We start from the raw sequence: 18,425 nt of genomic DNA on the forward strand, positions 1-18,425 counted from the left end.
TATCATCTATATATCATTCTGTTAAAATTTCATTCGATGGTGTAACTCCTTGGAAATCTTGGTTGTTTTTTCCAGCATTCTTCCCAAACTCCTCCAGTGTGTTCAGTTGGTCATACTGGTTCTTTGTGCTACAACTCCTATAAATCAAAGGGAAATCTCCTCAAAGCCCTCCTGCATTTTTGTTGGTCATGGGGGTTCTGTGTGCTAAGTTGGGCCCAAGGCCATAGTTGATGGGGTCCAGTTGATGGATTGCAGTTGAACTATAAATCCCAGTACTGACGATGGCTATAAATCAAGGCAGATTCCCCCCAAACCTCTCCAGTATTTTTCTTTGGTCTTGGGGATTCTGTGAGCCAAATGTGGTCTAGATTTACTGTCAGTGGGGGTCACATTGCTGTGTCTTGATGCAGGGTGAACTACAGCTTCTATCATGTGGAGTCAGCTCCTCATTAGTTGACAAACAGTTTTTGTTTGTCATCTGGATTTCCAAATATTTTATTGGAGCCCCCAGATGGCGTAGTGGACTAAGTGACTTGAAGGTTGAGTTGCTGACCTGAAAGCTGCCAGGTTCGAATCCCACTCGGGGAGAGTGCGGATGAGCTCCCTCTATCAGCTCCAGCTCCATGCGGGGACATGAGAGAAGCCTCCCACAAGGATGGCAAAAACATTGAAACATCCGGGCGTCCCCTGGGCAGCGTCCTTGCAGACAGCCAATTCTCTCCCTCCTGAAGCGACTCAAGTTGCTCCTGAGACGAATATATATATATTTCAATTTTTGTCTCTTGCTTTCAAGTCTCTTGGTTCATATTTGCAAGAAAGGCTATGGATCATGTAGCATCAGCTGAAGGAATCAGTGGGGGGGGGGGGATAGTGTGGGTTGGGACCAAATGGGAGTTCAGTGGGAGGACAGGTGGGTCTGGAGGCTGGAGAAGCAGAGGCCCAAGAGGAAGGAGGGTCCAGCATTACCTGGCTCTGAAATAAATAAAGGCTTGTTTTTCTACTCTCCAAGAAAAGGTTTCCCAAAACCTGTTTTGTTTAATTCTGCCTTACTTTCACAGAGGAAATATGATTGTTGGCTGACAACTTTGGAGTAGAGCCTGTTCAGTTGAGAGAAGAGGGAGGAAAAACATCTGTTGAGGGATTTCTTTTCCCTGAAAGAAAAGGGAAGGAAAGCATCTTGGATACGGGTTGGTTCTTTGTGAGGGTGGTTCCAATATGGAGATACCCAACTCACCTAGACCTGAAGCAGGCTGGGCCCCCGAGAGTAGTGGGGAATCCTGGAAAAGAACGACGCAGACGTTCCTGGATGCGCACATACAGCGCCAGCGCTTCAGGCAGTCCTCCTACCGAGAGGGCGAGGGACCCAGAGAGGTTTGCAGCCGCCTCCACGATCTCTGCCGCCAGTGGCTGAAGCCAGAGCAACACACCAAGGCGGAGATGCTGGACCTGGTGATCCTGGAGCAGTTCCTGAGCCTCCTGCCCCCAGAGATGGGGAGATGGGTCCGAGAGTGTGGGGCAGAGACCTCTTCCCAGGCGGTGGCCCTGGCGGAAGGCTTCCTCCTGAGTCGGGCAGAGTACAAGAGGCAGGAAGAACAGGTGAGAGCATTTCCTCTTGGTTTTACTAACCTTGGGACCGATGGATAGATTAAACATACATCCTGCCTTTCTTCCAAGATGGGACCAATGTGAGGCAGAAGCCAAATCAAGCTCCCTCTGCCTCTTTTCCCACCTCTTCTGCTCCTCCTGCTATCACCTCCATATCCGCTGTAAGCTCGGTTGCTGCTCTGCTCAAATATGTTGACCTCCAGATATCACATTGAAAATGTTGGGAGGGGGAGTGTGGCATTTGTTTCAAATTAGGTTTCCTTCTCAGAGTTATTCTTTTTTTTTAAAAAAAAGTTGAAGTTTCTGCACATAGATTTGTGATATTTTTGAACTTTCTCCATACTACTTCTGGAATACTCTGTGCTCTTCCAGACCCAAAATAACTGCATCGAAGCCCAGTCTAATGTCCCTGCATCAGAGAAATCTCCATCAAACACAACCCAGAGTCTCAGGCAGAAGGAGCTGAAGCAGGAAGAAGATAGAGCTGCAGCTTTACAGGGTGAGAAGGAACTCTTCTGGGAGTTTTGGTGTTTTATGACAGTGTAAATTCCCCTTTGGGTGGATTGCAGCACATCCCAAATCAGTTTGTATCTTGTATCTTGTAGGATCGTTTGGCCTTGAGACGGGTATATATCTTAAACAAATTTCCTTTGTTTTATGTCTGTTTCATGTACTTTAATATGTATTTTCCAGAAATGCAGTTTTAAAGTGGATCTTTTATAGAAATATTAGCTGTGCCCTGCCACGCGTCGCTGTGGCTTATGAGAATCATTTGTTTGCCAAGTAGAATAGCAGTGAATAGCCTTGCAGCCTCAAGAGCCTGGCCATTTTCTTCTTATGGGAATCCTTGTTTGGTGAGCTGGAATACAATGGAATAGGCTTGCTGCTTGGAAGTCTGGGTACTTGCGTTCTAGGGGAATGGTTTTTTGGGCTGCTAGAATTACAATGAATAGCCTCACTGCTTCAAAGCCTGGCTGCTTGCTACCTAGCAGAATCTTTGGTTGGTCAGCTTCAATAATACAGAGTAGTATTGCTGCTTCAAAGCCTGGCTGCCCTCTACCAAGGTTAATCCTTTGTTGGTCTGGTTGAATTGCCCTGAATAGCCTTGCAGCTTCAATGCCTGGCTGTGTTATACCTAGGGGAATCCTTGTTTGGTGAGCTGGAGTAGCACCCTCAATCAAAGAGTCGCTTTGAAACCTGGCTACTTTGTAGGGGAATCTTTGTTTGGCCAGTTTGAATTGCATTGAATAGTCTTGCAGCTTAAAAGCCTAGCTGCTTTCTACACAGGGGCATCTTTTGTTGGCCAGGTTGAATAGGACGGAGTAGCCTCATGGCTTCAAAGCCTGGGCGTTTTCTACCTAGGGGAAATCATGTTTCAGCACTGAATAGCCTTGATGCTTGCAAGCCTGGCTGCTTTCTACCTTGTGGAATCCTTGGTTGATCGGGCTGAATGGCAATGAATAGTCTTGGTGCAACAAGTATGAATGCTGCAATTAGTCATGTTGATTAGCATTTAATGGCCTTGCAGCTTCAAAGCCTGGGTGCTTCCTGCTTGGGAGAATCCTTTGTTGGGAGGTGTTAGCTGGCCCTGATTGTTTGCTGTCTGGAATTCCCCTGTTTTCTGAGTGTTGCTCTTCTGAGTGATTTTAGGGATTATATTTCTCTGTTTTATTATACCACAGTAATTTTTATATACAGAATTATATTTAGAATCTTATATTATTTGCTTTGAACTGGATTATATGAGGCCCCTTCTACACAACTGTGAAAAATCCACACTGAATTGGATTATATGTCAGTGTGGACTCAAGATAATCCAGGGCAAAGCAGATACTGTGGATTATATCTGCCTTGGCATTCTGAGTTATATAGTTGTGTGGAAGGGTCTTGGGTCTACAATGTCATATCATCGAGTGCAAATCAGATAATCTGTGTTTTATCAGCAGTGTGGAAGAGGCTTAAGTGAGGCCTAACTCTGCCTGTCACCATTGTGGTTGTTAGGAGATAAAGGGGGCGGGGCCTAAAGGGGGCAGGGCCTACTTTTCTGACAAGAAGCCAGGGAGAAAATGGCTTTTCCACATCTTCTAATTAAGACTTTATTTTTCTAGGTTTTTTTTTTGTTTGAAAGACATAGATTGGATGACTATGTCTTTTGTGACCAAATTTGGTGTGATTTGGTTCAGTGGTTTTGTTGCTTACTCCATAGTAAAACCACACATTACATTTTTCTATATATAGATGTATATTTGTTGATTTTTGTAATGTTTATGTTTTCAAAATTGTGTTGTAATCCACCTCAAACAGACAACAAAGAATAACTTTGGTCAATTGAAATACCAAGCCAGTACTAGTTTCAATTCAACCTACTCACAGCATTGCTTGCGAGTTAGTCATAAACCATAAAAATTTCCATATTCTTGGACTCTTGAATGCGCCTCTGTTCTTAGGGTCATTTCCTCATAGATTTCTTTTTAGGACTGTAATTGTAACTTCTGAGACATGGTTATGTGATTAGCTTTCCACACCTTGCTCTCTCTCCCAGGGGCTGGAATGATGTTGTTGCCGAATCCTCAGTCGTTTCTTCCCCTTTGTGATGGAGTGGAACTGAATCAGGTAAGCAGAAGGATTCCTGGGAGAGGAGGACTGGAGCTGCCTGGGTGTCAAGAGTAGGGTATGTGCTGGGGTAGGTAGTGAAATGCTAACAGGGAATAGGAAAAAGGTAGAACGTTGCCTCAATCTTCCTCCAAAAGGGAATAAGTATTCTACTTAAGCCCGATGGAGCAGATGAGGTAATAGGGGAAATGCAAACCAAAATAGGTAAAGAAATAGTCCAGGAATACCCAGCCACTCTAACAGAATCCCTAGTCTCCAGGGCCAAATGAACTACATCCAAGAGTACTGAAGGAACCAGCAGAAGAAATTTCAGAACCACTGGCTATAATCTTTGAGAATTCCCGGAGAACAGGAGAAAAGCCAGCAGACGAGGAGGCAAAGGTTGTTGCTCTCTTCAAGAATGGACAAAGGCTGCTCACCAGTGGTTCCTCTTCATCCTGGAAAGAAGTGACTAGTGGGGTGCTGAAGCGTTCTGTCCTGCGCCAAATGCTGTTCTACATCTTTCTTACTGACTTGGATGAAGGCTTAGAGGGCATGCTTATCAAGTTTGCAGATGACACCAAATTAGGAGGGATAGCTAATACAGTAGAGTCTCACTTATCCAACATAAACGGGCCGGCAGGAGCCCCCAGATGGCGTAGTGGACTAAGTGACTTGAAGGTTGGGTTGCTGACCTGAAAGCTGCCAGGTTCGAATCCCACCTGGGGAGAGTGTGGATGAGCTCCCTCTATCAGCTCCAGCTCCATGCGGGGACATGAGAGAAGCCTCCCACAAGGATGGTAAAAACATCAAAACATCCGGGCAATGTCCCCTGGGCAACGTCCTTGCAGACGGCCAATTCTCTCACTCCAGAAGCAACTCAAGTTGCTCCTGACACAAAAAAAAAATAAAAAAAAACGGGCCGGCAGAATGTTGGATAAGCGAATATGTTGGATAATAAGGAGACATTAAGGAAAAGCCTATTAAACATCAAATTAGGTTATGATTTTACAAATGAAGCACCAAAACATTATGTTAGACAACAAATTTGGCAGAAAAAGTAGTTCAATACGCAGTAATGCTATGTAGTAATTACTGTATTTATGAATTTAGCACCAAAATATCACGATATATTGGAAACATTAACTCCAAAAATGCGTTGGATAATCCAGAACGTTGGATAAGCGAGTGTTGGATAAGTGAGACTCTACTGTACTCCAAAAGACAGGATCAGAATTCAAAATGGCCTTAACACGTTAGAAAGCTGGGTGAAAACAAAGGAAATTAATTTCAACCAGGACAAATGTAGGATAGTACACTAAGGAAGGATATACACAATTCACAGATACGGGATGGGTGGCACCTGGCTCGTCAACAGTTCATGTGAAAGGGATCTTGGAGTGTCAGTAGACCACAAGTTAAGCCAAGTGTGTGATGCACCAGCTTAAATGCTTATGGGATTTTGGGCTGCATTCAAATGAATATAGAGTCGAGATTAAGGGAAGTCATGGTGACCTTCTTTCTGCTTTGGTGAGACCTCACCTGGAATAACATTAGGTCCAGTTTAGGGCACCACAGTGAAAGCTGCAACATGTCCAGATTCCATATCTGGTTCTACATATCAGTTAAGAAATGGTTTTGACTGTGACCAACCAGACGTCTCTCCAAAGCTTACACCATGGCATGGAGTCTGTAACCCGTTCCCTTTCAAACAGTCAACAGAATGCAAATCTACTTGTGAGATTTTGATTTTCTTGTGAGTATTTTTCTTGATTTCCCTTATGTGAGAAGGAAATCTTTTCTTTTTCCACCAGGGCCCAATCGCCTTTGAGGATGTGGCTGTCCATTTCTCCCTGGAGGAGTGGGCTCTTCTGAATCCTGGTCAGAAAGTCTTGCACGTGCAGATCATGGAGGAGATTCATGGGATTGTGGACTCTCTTGGTAAGGCTTCCTCACTGATGGGGATTTCTATTTCAAAATGCATTATTCCAGTCAGCAGCTCCCTAGTGGGAGCAGTATTCTAAATCATCACAATCTTTGAGAGTTCGCAAGGCAGGGCTTATGTTAGAAAAACATAAGTGTGACATTGACTTGCTGCCCGAGGAACAATGATGTTGGCCCCAATTCTGACTACTGTGGGAAGACTTCCATAGCTGGAGTCAAGTCCAGCATCAGGGCCTCCTGGAAAGCCTATCAAGAGTAATCACCCAGATCAGTCACACGGGAGGAGACAGCATTTATATCTTATTTTCCTCCATATCTATGTTGTTTTAAGGATAATTTCCACTTCTTACCCACTTTCTTAGAATCCTTATCACTCACACTGGGGAATGATTGTTTCTGTCCTTCTTCCTCACAGCAGATAACTGGAAGAAGAGCAATGTATGCACCAAACAGAGGAAGGATTTGGTAGACAACGGGAGCCTTCCTAGACGCCAGCAAACCCATAGAGAAGATGGAGTTTCTGCCAGAGAAAGGCCATACAAATGCAATATATGTGGGCAGTGTTTTACCCAAACTATGGCACTTGTACTTCATAAGACATTCCATGCAGGGAAAAGCCAATTTAAAAGGGAAGAATCAGGAAAATGTGTTGGTGAATACAAATTGCCACATCTGAGCCAAGAAGAAATCTTTGAAAGAACCGAGGATTTCATAAGCCGGGAGGGTGAGAAATCTTTTATCCAGAGTTCACAATTGGTGAAACATGGGAGATTTCACACAGGACAAGGACCACACCAATGCCAGGAGTGTGGGAAATGTTTTACTCAGAATAAACACCTTATTGACCACTGGAGATCCCACAAGGGAGGGAAGCTATACCAATGTCAGGAGTGTGGGAAATGTTTTGCTTACAGTTCACACTTGGTGGTTCACAAAAGACACCACACGGGAGAGAAACCATATCAATGCCAGGAGTGTGGGAAATGTTTTGCTTCCAGTTCACAATTGGTGAGGCACAAAAGACTCCACACAGGAGAGAAACCATACAAATGCCAGGAGTGTGAGAAATGTTTTGCTTACAGTTCATGCTTGGTGAAACACAAAAGACATCACACAGGAGAGAAGCCATACCAATGCCAGGAGTGTGTGAAACGTTTTGTTTCCAATTCACAGTTGGTGAGGCACAAAAGACTCCACACAGGAGAGAAACCATACCAATGCCAGGAGTGTGGGAAATGTTTTTCTTACAGTTCATGCTTGGTGAGCCACAAAAGACTCCACACAGGAGAGAAACCATACCAATGCCAGGAGTGTGGGAAATGTTTTGCTTACAGTTCATACTTGGTGAAGCACGAAAGACTCCACACAGGAGAGAAGCCATACCAATGCCAGGAGTGTGAGAAATGTTTTGCTGACAGTTCAGCCTTGCTGAGGCACAAAAGATTTCACACTGGAGAGAAACCATACCAGTGCCAGGAATGTGGGAAATCTTTTACTTGCAGTTCAGAATTGGTGAGGCACAAAAGACTCCACACAAAGGAGATGCCATACCAGTGCCAGGAGTGTGAGAAATGTTTTGCTTCCCACTCAGACTTGGTGAAACACAAAAGACTCCATACAGGAGAGAAGCCATACCAATGCCAGGAGTGTGGGAAATGTTTTGCTGACAGTTCATGCTTGGCAAGGCACAAAAAAATTCACACTGGAGAGAAACCATACAAATGCCACAAATGTGGAAAATGTTTTACTCAGACTTCATCCCTTAATAAGCACCAGAGAATACACACGGGCTAAAAAACAGTCATTGTGAGCAAACATTTGATTTCAAACAGGACACAATGCTTCTTTTGAGGCCAAGCCAGAGGAAAGGATGTTTCCAGTGTTATTCCCCAATTTGTATCACTGGCTAGAATTTACTGGTCATTTTCTTGCTCCTGGCACACTGCTAATCCACATTAAATTGAAATAAAGGAACTTTCGTATTATTTTAGAATGCACCGTGTTTATATTTTGAGTATTTGAATCTATGATAGGCAAGGTGATAATTTGATAGGTTTTGCACAATTCAAGTCCTTGGAACTTCTATTGTAGGGAAATAGATGTCTGTGTAGAATAAACATCTTAATGTTTGTATAATAAATACAAACTTTCCAGCTAGTTTGGGGCATATAGCCATTTTACTCCAAAACAGAAATTAAGGAAATGCCCGGCAGAGGAAAACATGAAAAATATGACCAGGATATGAAATCCAGAAAAGAGAGTACAGTAGAGGCTCACTTATGCAACATAAATGGGCTGGCAGAACATTGGATAAGCGAAAATGTTGGATAATAAGGAGAGATTAAGAAAAAAGCCTATTAAACATAAAATTACATTATGATTTTACAAATTAAACACCAAAACAACATGTTGACAGAAAAAGCAGTTCAATACACAGTAATGTTATGTAGTAATTACTGTATTTACGAATTTAGCACCATTTGCAGACTGCGTTGGATAATACAGAACATTGGATAAGTGAAGCTTGGATAAGTGAGACTCTACTGTACTTCATGGGTACATTAGGGTCCTTTTTATTTCTTGTGATCATCTGATGCATGATGCAATTTGATGTTATCATCTAATGGCAGACCACTACAAACAGGTGGAAGTGAGACTGAGGCCTCTTCTACACTGCCATATGCAGTAGAGTCTCACTTATCCAACACTCGCTTATCCAACATTCTGGATTATCCAACGCATTTTTGTAGTCAATGTTTTCAATACATCGTGATATTTTGGTGCTAAATTTGTAAATACAGTAATTACTACATAGCATTACTGCATATTGAACTACTTTTTCTGTCAAATTTGTTGTATAACATGATGTTTGGGTGCATAATTTGTAAAATCATAACCTAATTTGATGTTTAATAGGCTTTTCCTTAATCCCTCCTTATTATCCAACATATTTGCTTATCCAACATTCTGCCGGCCCATTTATGTTAGTTAAGTGAGACTCTACTGTAATCCAGATTATCAAAGCAGATAATCCACATTATCGGCTTTGAACTGTGTTATATGAGTCTACAATGCCATATACAGTAGAGTCTCACTTATCCAAGCTAAACGGGCCGGCAGAACCTTGGATAAGCGAATATCTTGGATATTAAGCAGGGATTAAGGAAAAGCCTAGGTTATGATTTTTACTGTAATTACTGTATTTAGTGTAATTACTGTATTTACGAATTTAGCACCAAAATATCACGATATATTGAAAACATTGACTACAAAAATGCCTTGGATCAGGGGTCCCCAAACTAAGGCCCGGGGGCCGGATGCGTCCCTCCAAGGTCATTTACCTGCCCCCCGCCCTCATTTTTATAATACATTTTTATATCATTTTAAATAATATATTGTATATACATATAATATTGATAATAATATTATAATGTTATACAATATAATACTAATAATAATACCATATAATAATATTAATTATATGTTACATATTACATATAATATTACAGTATAGTGGTATAGTTCAATATAGTAAAATATAATGCTAATATTGTGCTATGCTAATAATACATTGTATGTACATACAGCTGCTCTGAGTCCCCTTCGGGGTGAGAAGGGCTGGATATAAATGTAATAAATAAATGTAGTAAATGAATAAATAAATAATTTTAGACTTACTCTTGCCCAAAGTCTGAAACAACTTGAAGGCACACAACAACAACAATCCTAATCAACCTGACTATCTCATTGGCCAGAAGCAGGCCCACACTTCCCATTGAAATCCTGATAGGTTTATGTTGGTTACAATTGTTTTCATTTTAAAATATTATATTGTTCTTTCATTGTTGTTGCTGTTTTGCTCTACAAATAAGACATGTGCAGTGTGCATAGGAATTTGTTCGGGTTTTTTCTTCAAATGATAATTCGGCCCCCTCAACAGTTTGAAGGATTGTGGACTGGCCCTCTGCTTCAAAAGTTTGAGGACCCCTGCCTTGGATAATCCAGAACCTTGGATAAGTGAAACTCTACTGTAATCAAGTTCAAATCTGATATTCTTGATGTTATACGGCAATGTAGATTGGCTCTGAGGCTATAAGTCATTGAAGAGGCTTCACATAAATAGCCAGTGAAATGTCATTTTCCAGTCGCTGGAGAAAACCTCTGTTCACACTGATGTGAATTAGTTCGGGTTTTTTTTTTATTGTGTCAGAAGTAACTTGAGAACATACTGCAAGTCACTTCTGCTGTGTGAGAGAATTGGCAGAGGTGGAAGAAGTGGCTTCTGAAATGTGGAAAGAACCACTAAATCAGGATAACAAATTTCTGGGTGGAAGATATTTGAGTCCAGTTGGTGCAGATCAATTGCCAGAGGTGGCCCTCCACCAGGTTGGTTTATATTCCTGCGTCATCTGGTACAAGGGGCCAGCCAGGGATCTGGGGTGGAGTGGCTGGCTGGCCACTTCACCCCATAAGGAGCGAATCAGTCCCTTGAAGAAGGAAAGGGGAGGGAGGGGGAAGGAAGCGGAATTTAGTCTAATGCAGGGGTCCTCAAACTTTTAAAGCAAAGGGCCAGTCTACAATCCTTCAGACTGTTGAGGGGCCGAATTATCATTTGAAAAAAAATACAAACAAATTCCTATGCACACTGCACATGTCTTATTTGTAGTGCAAAACAACAACAACAACAACAACAATAAAGAACAATACAATATGTAAAAATGAAAACAATCTTAACCAACATAAACCTATCAGGATTTCAATGGAAAGTGTGGGCCTGCTACTGGCCAATGAGATAGTCAAGTTAATTAGGATTGTTGTTGTTGTTGTTGTGTGCCTTCAAGTCATTTCAGAATTTGGGTGAGTCTAAGTCTAAAATTAATTATTTATTTACTTACTACATTTATTTACTACATTTATATCCCACCCTTCTTACCCCGAAGGGGTATATAATATAATATACTGTAATATAATATAATATAATATAATATAATTAGCATAGCACGATATTAGCATTATACATTACTATATTGAACTATACCACTATACTGTAATACTATATGTAATATATAACATAATTAATATTATTATATGGTATTATTATTAGTATTATATTGTATAACATTATAATATTTTTATCAATATTATATGTATATACAATATATTATATTATTAAAACTGATATAAAAATATATTATAAAACTGAGGGCGGGGGCCAGGTAAATGACCTTGGAGGGCCGCATCCGGCCCCTGGGCCTTAGTTTGGGGACCCCTGGTCTAATGAATCAGGATGCCCTGTTCTCCTCCCTGGATTGATTGATTGCTTACCTTTAATGTTCAATGGTTTGACAGGGACATAATATATCTAACTAACCATCCTAATAGTAGAGAATTTTTCTTCCATGACCATATCTATGCCATCATCTTTAGTCCTTTTGGGAGATGCTCTTTCCCCCTCCTTCCTGTGTAACGCTGGGCAAGGAAGGGTTAAGGGGAGAGAGTTTGGTTCCCAGAGAGGCAGGAAGGAAGTGAGCCTCCTTATATGCGCTTTTCCTGCCCCTCTAGGAACCAAACTCCCTCCCCTTAACCCTTCCTTGCCCGGCTGGGAGAGGGAGTTTGCTCCTTTGGGCTGTCTCCTCCTCTTCCTCCTCCTCCTTCTCATCCTTCTTCTTCTGGTGAGTCTTATTCCCAGACCTTCTCCAAAGGGCCAAAGAGGGGCTGAGGCCCAAAACACCTGGAGGGAGGGCCAAAGTTGGCTCAGGCCTGTTTCCCTCACAGGTTGGCCTTTTAACACACTCGTGGTATGTGTGTGTGCAGTTATAAAATATCTAATAACAGGGCTTGCAACCATTTATATTCCAATTAAAGAGAGCGGATAGGTCAATTATTCAAATTCCTTTGAATACGAGGTTTAGAAATGATACAAAATGTAACTGTATACAGTGTTCCCTCACTTATCGCTGGGGTTAGGTTCCAGGATCACCCGCAATAAGTGAAAATCCGCGAAGTAGGGACACTATATTTATTTTAATATTTAGACATTATTTTAGTAGTTATACACTATTTTAAGTCTTTATCAACCAATCGTGTGTTGATAAATCGCCTCCTCCTCCTCCCGTTGCCGCCTGGGCTCCTTTTCGCCGTGTCTTCTAACCTCCGCAGGGGTGGTGGACCCACTAAGATGGTCCGCCCCAGGAGGTTGATGGATCCGGATGGACTCCTGAGGTCTCTTGGGGATCTTCCTGTTCTGGAGACTGGCGATCCTGTCGATGTCCTTGCTGATCGCTATAACAGGGAGTTGGCAGGGGCACTGGACACGATCGCTCCCGAACGTCCCCTCTCTCTGCGTAGAGCCACGTCGACTCCTTGGTTCACTTAGGAACTGGCTGTGATGAAGCGTGCGAGGAGGGGACTAGAGTGCATCTGGAGGAAATCTCAGGATGTGTCTGACCAAGCACGGGCTAAAGCCGCTATTAAGGCTTACTCCGTGGCTTTGCGAGCAGCCAGGAAAGCTTTCACGACTACCCGCATAGCGTCTGCGGCCAATAGGCCTTCGGAGTTGTTCCGAGTTGTTGGGGAGCTCCTGCGGCCTCCTGAGGCCCAGGGGCTTCCCGATGACTTGGCAACTAGGTGCAGCGATTTCGCGCACCATTTTGCAGGCAAAGTTGCTCAGATACGCCTTGAGCTAGACTCCAGTTTAATTGTAGTCCCAGAGGAGGTAACCGAGGTACCTGTCTGTTCGATCTTATGGGATTCTTTCCGGCTTGTTCTTCCTGATGACGTGGAGGGGATTCTTGGGTCTGTGAGGGCGACCACCTGCGCTCTGGATCCTTGTCCCTCCTGGCTGGTTAAGCTGGCCAAAGATGGGTTGTTGGATTGGTTTGTGACCATAATAAATGCTTCTTTGGTTCAGGGGTCAGTTCCATCCTGCTTTAAGCAGGCAGTAGTAAAACCACTACTAAAAAAGCCCTCGCTTGATCCATCTGTTTGTAACAACTACAGACCAATCTCCAACCTCCCGTTTTTGGGCAAGGTTCTGGAGCGGGTGGTTGCCACGCAGCTCCAGGAGTTCCTCGATGACACTGATTTTCTGGACCGCTCGCAGTCTGGCTTCAGGCCTGGATACAGCACCGAGACGGCTTTGGTTGCCCTGGTGGATGACCTCCGCAGGGAGCTGGACAGGGGGAGTGTGACCCTGCTGGTTCTCTTGGACATCTCAGCGGCTTTCGATACCATCGACCATGGTATCCTTCTGGGGAGGCTCTCCGGGATGGGGCTTGGTGGCACTGTTCTGCAGTGGCTCCAGGTCCTTCCTGGAGGGTCGTTCCCAGATGGTGAAGCTGGGGGATACCTGCTCGGACCCTGGCCATTGACCTGTGGGGTCCCGCATGGGTCTATTTTATCCCCCATGCTATTCAACATCTACATGAAACCGTTGGGAGAGGTCATCCGGAGTTTTGGAGGGTGTTGCCATCTACGCAGATGACACACAAATCCACTACTCATTTCCATCTAACTCCAAGGAAGCCCCTCGGATTCTGAACCAGTGCCTGGCCGCTGTGGCGGACTGGATGAGGAGGAACAAGCTGAGGATCAATCCTGATAAGACAGAGGCCCTCCTGGTCAGTCGCTCGTCGGATCGGGGTATTGGGTGGCAACCTGTGCTGGACGGGGTTGCACTCCCCCTGAAATCACAGGTCCGCAGTTTGGGGGTCCTCCTGGACTCAGCGTTGACGCTTGAGGCTCAGGTGTCGGCGGTGGCCGGGAGGGCCTTCGCACAACTCAAACTTGTGCGCCAACTGCGACCATACCTCGTGAAGTCTGACTTGACCACGGTGGTGCATGCCTTAGTTACCTCTAGACTGGACTACTGTAATGCGCTCTACGTGGGGCTTCCCTTGAAGACGGCCCGGAAACTACAATTGGTTCAGCGTTCGGCGGCCAGATTAATAACAGGGGCGAGCTACAGGGAACGATCTACTCCCCTGTTCAAAGAGCTCCACTGGCTGCCGTTCACTTTCCGGTCCCAATTCAAGGTGCAGACCATCATCTATAAAGCCCTAAACGGTTTGGGACCCACCTACCTTAGTGACCGTATCTCCTATCATAAACCTGCCCGATCCCTTCGTTCATCCGGGGAGGCCCTTCTTTCGCCACTGCCTTTATCCCAGGCCCGTCTTGTGGGAACGAGGGAGAGGGCCTTTTCTGCTGTGGCCCCCCGACTGTGGAATTCACTGCCCACTGAGATCAGGCAAGCCCCCACCTTGTTAGCCTTTAAGAAAGATCTAAAAACATGGCTTTTCCGATGTGCCTTTGAGGAGTAAATGTTATATACCTCTTTGGTTATTCCCCTTGGATTCTATCCTTTAGACTGCTTCACCATTTTATATCCCTGTTCCCTTTATTCGTATGCCTCTCTCTCCCGAGTTTTTAATTAAGTGTTCATGTGGCCCGCCCTGTTTTTTACTGTTTTCTCTGATTTGTGCTGTAATGTATATGATTATTTCTGCACTGTTATATTGTGTTATGATATGTTGTTTTATTTTGTTATATTGTATGGTGTCTGGGCATGGCCCCATGTAAGCCGCCCCGAGTCCCCGTTGGGGAGATGGTGGCGGGGTATAAATAAAGTTTTATTATTATTATTATTATTTTCTCTTCTTTTGGCTTCTCCTTCATCCCTTCCTTAGGCTGTAAATTGTAATTTTTTTATGATTTATAATAGTCTTTTAGAGTTTGTTGAAAAACCGCAAAACAGCGAATCCACGAAAAGTGAACCGCAAAGTAGTGAGGGAACACTGTACTATTAATACAGTAGAGTCTCACTTATCCAAGCTAAATGGGCCGGCAGAAGCTTGGATAAGCGAATATCTTGGATAATAAGGAGGGATTAAGGAAAAGCCCATTAAACATCAAATTAGGTTATGATTTTACAAATTAAGCACCAAAACTTCATGTTATACAACAAATTTGACAGAAAAGGTAGTTCAATCCATAGTAATGTTTTCCAAAGTTTTGCATAGGACTTTGGAAAATGAAGGATATTCCGAATAAAGAACTATGGATACACAAGTTAGAAGAGAAAAAAATATGGACAAACTTACGTTCCTTTTGAAGGAAACAAACGGAAGATATATAAGAAGGACAAATTGGAGTAAATTAGAAGAATACTGCAAGAAATGAACTGAACCCAATATGATGTGATATAATTATAAGTATACATGGATCTGAATATAGTGCTAAAAGGACCAGAAAGAAAGAAAAAATGGAAGAATACTTCCCTTGTTAATTATGTTCCCTGAAGTATGTTATTTCCCCTTGATGTAACCCCCTTATTTTTCCTCTCTCCCTTTCTTTTTCCCTTTTCTTTCTCTCTTTCTTTCTTTTCTTTTGGTTTTGTTTAGATTTGTTTCTATTTTTGTTTTGTATATTTGGTATGTGGTTCCTTTTTGTTTCTGTTTTTTTTTTTTTATTCTCTTGGGTTTTTGGCTTTCTTTTTGGTCTATTGACCCTGCTTCACTTACCCACATTTTTAAAAGTATGCACTGTATTTGAAAATCATAAATAATTTTTTTTTTAAAAAAAATACATAGTAATGTTATGTTGTAATTACTGTATTTACAAATTTAGCACCAAAATATCACGATATATTGTAAACATTGACTACAAAAATGGCTTGGATTATCCAGAGGCTTGGATAAGCGAGGCTTGGATTAGTGAGACTCTACTGTACTGTTTTAGTCAACAGATCCTGCTGTGTTGTCAAAGGCTTTCATGGCTGGGATCACAGGGTTGTTGTGTGTTTTCCGGGCTTTATGACCATGTTCCAGAAGTATTGTCTCTGACGTTTCGCCCACATCTATGGCAGGCATCCTCAGAGGTAACCTCACAACCTCTGAGGATGCCTGCCATAGATGTGGGCGAAACGTCAGGAGACAATACTTCTGGAACATGGCCATACAGCCTGGAAAACATACAACAACCCGGAGATCCTGCTATGGTCATCCTCCGTTGGTTCTTTATAAATAAAAAGTAAAAGCCTGCCAAAACCTGTTGTCTAATTCTGCCTTTCCTTCACAGAAGAAATGTGATTTTTGGCTGAAATTTTTGGAGTAGAGCCTGTTCAGGGATTTCTTTCCCTTGAGAAAAGAGGGAGGAGAAGCATCTTGGATACTGGACCTGAAGCAGGCAGGGCCCCCGGGAGCAGTGGGGAATCCTAGGAAAGAACTATGCAGACGTTCCTGAATGCACACATACAGCGACTGCACTTCAGGCAGTCCTCCTACCAAGAGGGCGAGGGGCCCAGAGAGACTTGCAGCCGCCTCCACAATCTCTGCTGCCAGTGGCTGAAGCCAGAGCAACACACCAAGGCGGAGATGCTGGACCTGGTGATCCTGGAGCAGTTCCTGAGCCTCCTGCCCCCAGAGATGGGGAGCTGGGTCCGAGAGTGTGGGGCAGAGACCTGTTCCCAGGCCGTGGCCCTGGCGGAAGGCTTCCTCCTGAGTCGGGCAGAGGACAAGAGGCAGGAAGGACAGGTGAGAGCATTGCCTCTTGGTTTCACTAACATTGCGGCTGATGGACAGGTTAAGCTTACATCCTGCCTTTCATCCAAGAAGGGACCAATGTGGTGGAGAAGCCGTACTCTGCTCCCTCTGCCTTTTTCCCACCTGCTCTGCCCCTCCTGCTGTCACCTCCATATCCACTGTTAGCTCGGGTGCTGATCTACGCAAATTTGTTGACCCCAGATATCACTTTGAAAATGATGCAAGTGGAAGTGAGGAATTTGTTTCAAACTAGGTTGCCATCTCAGAGTTATTCTTTTCAAAAAGTCAATGCAGTTTCTGCACATAGGTACCCTGTTTCCCCGAAAATAAGACATCCCCAAAAAATAAGACCTAGCAGAGGTTTTGCTGAATTGCTAAATATAAGGCCTCCCCCAAAAGTAAGACCTAGCAAAGTTTTTGTTTGGAAGCATGCCCGGCGCCTGCCAAACAAAACACCAGAACTTGCAGGATCGGTAAATGCACATACCAGTTGTACATGGAAATAATGGTAATAATATATTAATGTTATATTATTTATATTTATACAGTAGTAACAAGAAATTATTGTCAGGAGTCATAGTTTGTCTGGTTTGGTTATGTTGGTTTGTGATGACAACTACTGTGCAGTATATAATAAATGTTCATTTTTTTGTTCAACAATAAATGTGAATTCTTCTTCTTGGAAAAAATAAGACATCCCCTAAAAATAAGACCTAGCACATGGTATGTTTTTTTTTACTCTCTCCTTATTACTTCTGGAATACTCTATGCTCTTCCAGAACCACAAAGTGCCGTCTAATGTCCCTGCATCAGAAAAACCTCCCTCAGACACCACCCAGAGTCTCAGGCAGAAGGAACTGAAGCAGGAAGGAGATGGAGCTGCAGCCTTGCAGGGTAAGAAGGAACTCTTCTGGGAGTTTTGGTGTTTTATGCCAGTGTAAATTCCCCTTGGGGAGGACTGCAGCATATCCATAGTTTGAGCTTGAGAAGGTGCATATGCAGGATCATTTGGCCTTGAGATGGGCATATATCTTAAACTCATTTCCTTTGTTTTATTTACTTTAATATGTATTTTATAGAAATGCAGTTTTAATGTGGATCTTTTATAGAAATATGTATATTTGTTGAATTTTTGCAATATTTGGGTTTTTTTTAATTCTGTTGTAACCCGCATCGAGCCACAAGGAGAGGCGGGTAATAAATAAGATTATTATTATTAGTAGTAGTAGTAGTAGTAGTGGTAGTAGTAGTTGTTGTGGTAGTAGTAGACATTCGGTTGCAAAAGGTGTAATTTCACTGTGATTTGCTTGAATAGAACTGAAAATTCAGCCCTTCAGTATCTTCCCAGGTGGGATCTGAAGGTAAGATTAGTCCTGAAACTGAGCTGGAAGACAAACAGGCAACAATGAATAACTGGGTTGCTGTGAGTTTTCCAGGCTGTATGGCCATGTTCCAGTAGCATAGAATCATAGAATAGTAGAGTTGGAAGAGACCTCATGGGCCATCCAGTCCAACCCCCTGCCAAGAAGAGGAAATCGCATTCAAAGCACCCCCGACAGATGGCCATCCAGCTTCTGTTTAAAAGCCTCCAAAGAAGGAGCCTCCACCACTGTCCAGGGGAGAGAGTTCCGCTGCTGAACAGCTCTCACAGTGAGGAAGTTCTTCCTGATGTTCAGATGGAATCTCCTCTCCTGATGTTTCATCCACATCTATGGCAGACATCTTCAGAGGTTATGAGGTTCT

General features: G+C 43.2%; 3 protein-coding genes across 6 annotated transcripts in view; 2 read left to right on the top strand and 1 right to left on the bottom strand.

Moving 5' to 3' along the window:
* LOC103280228 (zinc finger protein 420) overlaps positions 1-18,425 on the bottom strand; it is a 412,323-nt gene that overhangs the window by 367,870 nt on the left and 26,028 nt on the right. The gene's annotated exons all lie outside the window — the stretch shown is intronic.
* Positions 1-18,425, top strand: part of LOC107982292 (zinc finger protein ZFP2-like) — a 38,755-nt gene that overhangs the window by 13,371 nt on the left and 6,959 nt on the right. For 2 of the 3 annotated variants that reach the window (XM_062973393.1, XM_062973394.1), the window contains exons 3-5: positions 1,978-2,104; positions 4,148-4,218; positions 6,012-6,138. In XM_062973393.1, the coding sequence (XP_062829463.1) occupies positions 1,978-2,104; positions 4,148-4,218; positions 6,012-6,138 (325 nt within the window). Of the gene's footprint in view, positions 1-1,977; positions 2,105-4,147; positions 4,219-6,011; positions 6,139-6,556; positions 8,127-18,425 lie in introns of those variants that run through there. The other variant, XM_062973392.1, reaches the window with a different exon arrangement.
* On the top strand, positions 11,777-17,626 carry LOC134297033 (zinc finger and SCAN domain-containing protein 30-like). Of its 2 annotated transcripts, none has more exons than XM_062973519.1 (3): positions 11,777-11,916; positions 16,219-16,673; positions 17,462-17,626. In XM_062973519.1, exons 2-3 carry the CDS (start codon positions 16,368-16,370, stop codon positions 17,621-17,623), a joined length of 468 nt encoding a protein of 155 aa, XP_062829589.1. In that variant the 5' UTR covers positions 11,777-11,916; positions 16,219-16,367; the 3' UTR covers positions 17,624-17,626. The 2 variants fall into 2 exon arrangements, with proteins under 2 accessions (XP_062829589.1, XP_062829590.1); XM_062973520.1 differs by having other exon boundaries at positions 11,782-11,813; positions 16,222-16,673.

The sequence above is a fragment of the Anolis carolinensis genome, chromosome 2 (genome assembly GCF_035594765.1).
Source record: "Anolis carolinensis isolate JA03-04 chromosome 2, rAnoCar3.1.pri, whole genome shotgun sequence".
NCBI lineage: Eukaryota > Metazoa > Chordata > Lepidosauria > Squamata > Dactyloidae > Anolis > Anolis carolinensis.

Coding starts and splice junctions, on each gene's coding strand:
- LOC134297033 (XM_062973519.1), top strand. CDS start 16,368: ATGCAGACGTTCCTGAATGCACACATACAGCGACTGCACTTCAGGCAG. Junction 16,674..17,461: donor ACAAGAGGCAGGAAGGACAG/GTGAGAGCATTG, acceptor ATGCTCTTCCAG/AACCACAAAGTGCCGTCTAA.